Here is a 6,000-nt window from a genome sequence, read left to right as displayed (position 1 = left end):
TGGGGACAGAGGGACATTAACACATCTGACTAAACCTCACCACCTGGGGACAGGCAGGACAGAGGGACATTAACACATCTGACTAAACCTCACCACCTGGGGACAGAGGGACATTAACACATCTGACTAAACCTCACCACCTGGGGACAGAGGGACATTAACACATCTGACTAAACCTCACCACCTGGGGACAGAGGGACATTAACACATCTGACTAAACCCCACCACCTGGGGACAGAGGGACATTAACACATCTGACTAAACCTCACCACCTGGGGACAGAGGGACATTAACACATCTGACTAAACCTCACCACCTGGGGACAGAGGGACATTAACACATCTGACTAAACCTCACCACCTGGGGACAGGCAGGACAGAGGGACATTAACACATCTGACTAAACCTCACCACCTGGGGACAGGCAGGACAGAGGGACATTAACACATCTGACTAAACCTCACCACCTGGGGACAGGCAGGACAGAGGGACATTAACACATCTGACTAAACCTCACCACCTGGGGACGGAGGGACATTAACACATCTGACTAAACCTCACCACCTGGGGACAGAGGGACATTAACACATCTGACTAAACCTCACCACCTGGGGACAGGCAGGACAGAGGGACATTAACACATCTGACTAAACCTCACCACCTGGGGACGGAGGGACATTAACACATCTGACTAAACCTCACCACCTGGGGACAGAGGGACATTAACACATCTGACTAAACCTCACCACCTGGGGACAGGCAGGACGGAGGGACATTAACACATCTGACTAAACCTCACCACCTGGGGACAGGCAGGACAGAGGGACATTAACACATCTGACTAAACCTCACCACCTGGGGACAGGCAGGACAGAGGGACATTAACACATCTGACTAAACCTCACCACCTGGGGACAGAGGGACATTAACACATCTGACTAAACCTCACCACCTGGGGACAGAGGGACATTAACACATCTGACTAAACCTCACCACCTGGGGACAGAGGGACATTAACACATCTGACTAAACCCCACCACCTGGGGACAGGCAGGACGGAGGGACATTAACACATCTGACTAAACCTCACCACCTGGGGACAGAGGGACATTAACACATCTGACTAAACCTCACCACCTGGGGACGGAGGGACATTAACACATCTGACTAAACCTCACCACCTGGGGACAGGCAGGACAGAGGGACATTAACACATCTGACTAAACCTCACCACCTGGGGACAGGCAGGACAGAGGGACATTAACACATCTGACTAAACCTCACCACCTGGGGACAGGCAGGACAGAGGGACATTAACACATCTGACTAAACCTCACCACCTGGGGACAGAGGGACATTAACACATCTGACTAAACCTCACCACCTGGGGACGGAGGGACATTAACACATCTGACTAAACCCCACCACCTGGGGACAGGCAGGACGGAGGGACATTAACACATCTGACTAAACCTCACCACCTGGGGACAGAGGGACATTAACACATCTGACTAAACCTCACCACCTGGGGACAGAGGGACATTAACACATCTGACTAAACCCCACCACCTGGGGACAGGCAGGACATTAACACATCTGACTAAACCCCACCACCTGGGGACAGAGGGACATTAACACATCTGACTAAACCCCACCACCTGGGCAGGCAGGACAGAGGGACATTAACACATCTGACTAAACGTCTCACCTGGGGACAGGCAGGACAGAGGGACATTAACACATCTGACTAAACCTCACCACCTGGGGACAGAGGGACATTAACACATCTGACTAAACCTCACCACCTGGGGACGGAGGGACATTAACACATCTGACTAAACCTCACCACCTGGGGACAGGCAGGACAGAGGGACATTAACACATCTGACTAAACCTCACCACCTGGGGACAGGCAGGACAGAGGGACATTAACACATCTGACTAAACCCCACCACCTGGGAACAGCAAAGCACTGTATATACTGTATTTTTACAGCTACTACTCCTTGTGGAAAACATAGTTTTTATAGTATAATCCACAGAACTGTATCTGTATCTATAAGCAGGACAGAACAGCGTAGTTTAGATGTGGACATGTCAGAGCAACGCAGCATTAGTTACCTCTCCAGCGGTGGTGTGTGAGTTGATGGAGATCTTGCAGGATCCTCCTCCGTGGCAGTAGACCGTAGTCGTCATTTCCTGCCTGGTCAGTAAGGCTACGATCTCCTCCTGAGACGGTACGAAGTCCCTGCCCTTGGTCCTCTTCAGAGACTCACCTATGAAATGGGCAAACATGTCCACCTCTGTTCCAGGAAACTGCTCCTTCACCCTGGAGAAGAACAGACAGACAAGCTATAGGAAGGGAACACATTCTGCTGACTAGGAGCTATAGGAAGGGAACACATTCTGCTGACTAGGAGCTATAGGAAGGGAACACATTCTGCTGACTAGGAGCTATAGGAAGGGAACACATTCTGCTGACTAGGAGCTATAGGAAGGGAACACATTCTGCTGACTAGGAGCTATAGGAAGGGAACACATTCTGCTGACTAGAAGCTATAGGAAGGGAACACATTCTGCTGACTAGGAGCTATAGGAAGGGAACACATTCTGCTGACTAGGAGCTATAGGAAGGGAACACATTCTGCTGACTAGGAGCTATAGGAAGGGAACACATTCTGTTGACTAGGAGCTATAGGAAGGGAACACATTCTGCTGACTAGGAGCTATAGGAAGGGAACACATTCTGCTGACTAGAAGCTATAGGAAGGGAACACATTCTGCTGACTAGGAGCTATAGGAAGGGAACACATTCTGCTGACTAGAAGCTATAGGAAGGGAACACATTCTGCTGACTAGAAGCTAAGGAAGGGAACACATTCTGCTGACTAGAAGCTATAGGAAGGGAACACATTCTGCTGACTAGAAGCTATAGGAAGGGAACACATTCTGCTGACTAGAAGCTATAGGAAGGGAACACATTCTGCTGACTAGAAGCTATAGGAAGGGAACACATTCTGCTGACTAGAGCTATAGGAAGGGAACACATTCTGCTGACTAGAAGCTATAGGAAGGGAACACATTCTGCTGACTAGAAGCTATAGGAAGGGAACACATTCTGCTGACTAGAGCTATAGGAAGGGAACACATTCTGCTGACTAGGAGCTATAGGAAGGAACACATTCTGCTGACTAGGAGCTATAGGAAGGGAACACATTCTGCTGACTAGGAGCTATAGGAAGGGAACACATTCTGCTGACTAGGAGCTATAGGAAGGGAACACATTCTGCTGACTAGAACACATTCTGCTATAGGAAGGGCTGACTAGAAGCTATAGGAAGGAACACATTCTGCTGACTAGAGCTATAGGAAGGGAACACATTCTGCTGACTAGAAGCTATAGGAAGGGAACACATTCTGCTGACTAGAGCTATAGGAAGGGAACACATTCTGCTGACTAGAAGCTATAGGAAGGGAACACATTCTGCTGACTAGAGCTATAGGAAGGGAACACATTCTGCTGACTAGAAGCTATAGGAAGGGAACACATTCTGCTGACTAGAAGCTATAGGAAGGGAACACATTCTGCTGACTAGAAGCTATAGGAAGGGAACACATTCTGCTGACTAGAAGCTATAGGAAGGGAACACATTCTGCTGACTAGGAAGGAAGAACACATTCTGCTGACTAGGAGCTATAGGAAGGGAACACATTCTGCTGACTAGAAGCTATAGGAAGGGAACACATTCTGCTGACTAGAAGCTATAGGAAGGGAACACATTCTGCTGACTAGGAGCTATAGGAAGGGAACACATTCTGCTGACTAGGAGCTATAGGAAGGGAACACATTCTGCTGACTAGAAGCTATAGGAAGGGAACACATTCTGACTAGACTATAGGAAGCTTCTGCTGACTAGGCTAAAGGGAACACATTCTGCTGACTAGAGCTATAGGAAGGGAACACATTCTGCTGACTAGAGCTATAGGAAGGGAACACATTCTGCTGACTAGGAGCTATAGGAAGGGAACACATTCTGCTGACTAGGAGCTATAGGAAGGGAACACATTCTGCTGACTAGAAGCTATAGGAAGGGAACACATTCTGCTGACTAGGAGCTATAGGAAGGGAACACATTCTGCTGACTAGAAGCTATAGGAAGGGAACACATTCTGCTGACTAGAAGCTATAGGAAGGGAACACATTCTGCTGACTAGGAGCTATAGGAAGGGAACACATTCTGCTGACTAGAAGCTATAGGAAGGGAACACATTCTGCTGACTAGAAGCTATAGGAAGGAACACATTCTGCTGACTAGGAGCTATAGGAAGGGAACACATTCTGCTGACTAGAAGCTATAGGAAGGGAACACATTCTGCTGACTAGAAGCTATAGGAAGGGAACACATTCTGCTGACTAGAAGCTATAGGAAGGGAACACATTCTGCTGACTAGAGCTATAGGAAGGGAACACATTCTGCTGACTAGAAGCTATAGGAAGGGAACACATTCTGCTGACTAGAAGCTATAGGAAGGGAACACATTCTGCTGACTAGAGCTATAGGAAGGGAACACATTCTGCTGACTAGGAGCTATAGGAAGGGAACACATTCTGCTGACTAGGAGCTATAGGAAGGGAACACATTCTGCTGACTAGGAGCTATAGGAAGGGAACACATTCTGCTGACTAGAAGCTATAGGAAGGGAACACATTCTGACTGACTAGGAGCTATAGGAAGGAAGGGAACACATTCTGCTGACTAGGAGCTATAGGAAGGGAACACATTCTGCTGACTAGAAGCTATAGGAAGGGAACACATTCTGCTGACTAGGAGCTATAGGAAGGGAACACATTCTGCTGACTAGGAGCTATAGGAAGGGAACACATTCTGCTGACTAGGAGCTATAGGAAGGGAACACATTCTGCTGACTAGGAGCTATAGGAAGGGAACACATTCTGCTGACTAGGAGCTATAGGAAGGGAACACATTCTGCTGACTAGGAGCTATAGGAAGGGAACACATTCTGCTGACTAGGAGCTATAGGAAGGGAACACATTCTGCTGACTAGAAGCTATAGGAAGGGAACACATTCTGCTGACTAGAGCTATAGGAAGGGAACACATTCTGCTGACTAGGAGCTATAGGAAGGGAACACATTCTGCTGACTAGAAGCTATAGGAAGGGAACACATTCTGCTGACTAGGAGATATAGGAAGGGAACACATTCTGCTGACTAGAAGCTATAGGAAGGGAACACATTCTGCTGACTAGGAGCTATAGGAAGGGAACACATTCTGCTGACTAGAAGCTATAGGAAGGGAACACATTCTGCTGACTAGAAGCTATAGGAAGGGAACACATTCTGCTGACTAGGAGCTATAGGAAGGGAACACATTCTGCTGACTAGAAGCTATAGGAAGGGAACACATTCTGCTGACTAGAAGCTATAGGAAGGGAACACATTCTGCTGACTAGGAGCTATAGGAAGGGAACACATTCTGCTGACTAGGAGCTATAGGAAGGGAACACATTCTGCTGACTAGAAGCTATAGGAAGGGAACACATTCTGCTGACTAGGAGATATAGGAAGGGAACACATTCTGCTGACTAGGAGCTATAGGAAGGGAACACATTCTGCTGACTAGGAGCTATAGGAAGGGAACACATTCTGCTGACTAGGAGCTATAGGAAGGGAACACATTCTGCTGACTAGGAGCTATAGGAAGGGAACACATTCTGCTGACTAGGAGCTATAGGAAGGGAACACATTCTGCTGACTAGAAGCTATAGGAAGGGAACACATTCTGCTGACTAGGAGCTATAGGAAGGGAACACATTCTGCTGACTAGGAGCTATAGGAAGGGAACACATTCTGCTGACTAGGAGCTATAGGAAGGGAACACATTCTGCTGACTAGAAGCTATAGGAAGGGAACACATTCTGCTGACTAGGAGCTATAGGAAGGGAACACATTCTGCTGACTAGGAGCTATAGGAAGGGAAC

General features: G+C 47.8%; 1 protein-coding gene across 3 annotated transcripts in view; it reads right to left on the bottom strand.

Annotated features, from left to right (window-relative positions):
• LOC118383701 (unconventional myosin-X-like) overlaps positions 1 to 6,000 on the bottom strand; it is a 284,313-nt gene that overhangs the window by 16,417 nt on the left and 261,896 nt on the right. For all 3 annotated transcript variants that reach the window (XM_052502082.1, XM_052502084.1, XM_052502085.1), the window contains one exon: positions 2,120 to 2,327. In XM_052502082.1, coding sequence (XP_052358042.1) covers positions 2,120 to 2,327 — 208 coding nt within the window. The remainder of the gene's footprint in view (positions 1 to 2,119; positions 2,328 to 6,000) is intronic.

Source organism: Oncorhynchus keta, unplaced genomic scaffold (genome assembly GCF_023373465.1).
Source record: "Oncorhynchus keta strain PuntledgeMale-10-30-2019 unplaced genomic scaffold, Oket_V2 Un_contig_1509_pilon_pilon, whole genome shotgun sequence".
Lineage (NCBI taxonomy): Eukaryota > Metazoa > Chordata > Actinopteri > Salmoniformes > Salmonidae > Oncorhynchus > Oncorhynchus keta.
Note: the sequence above shows the minus strand (reverse complement) of the source record. Positions and strands in the feature narration are given on the sequence as shown.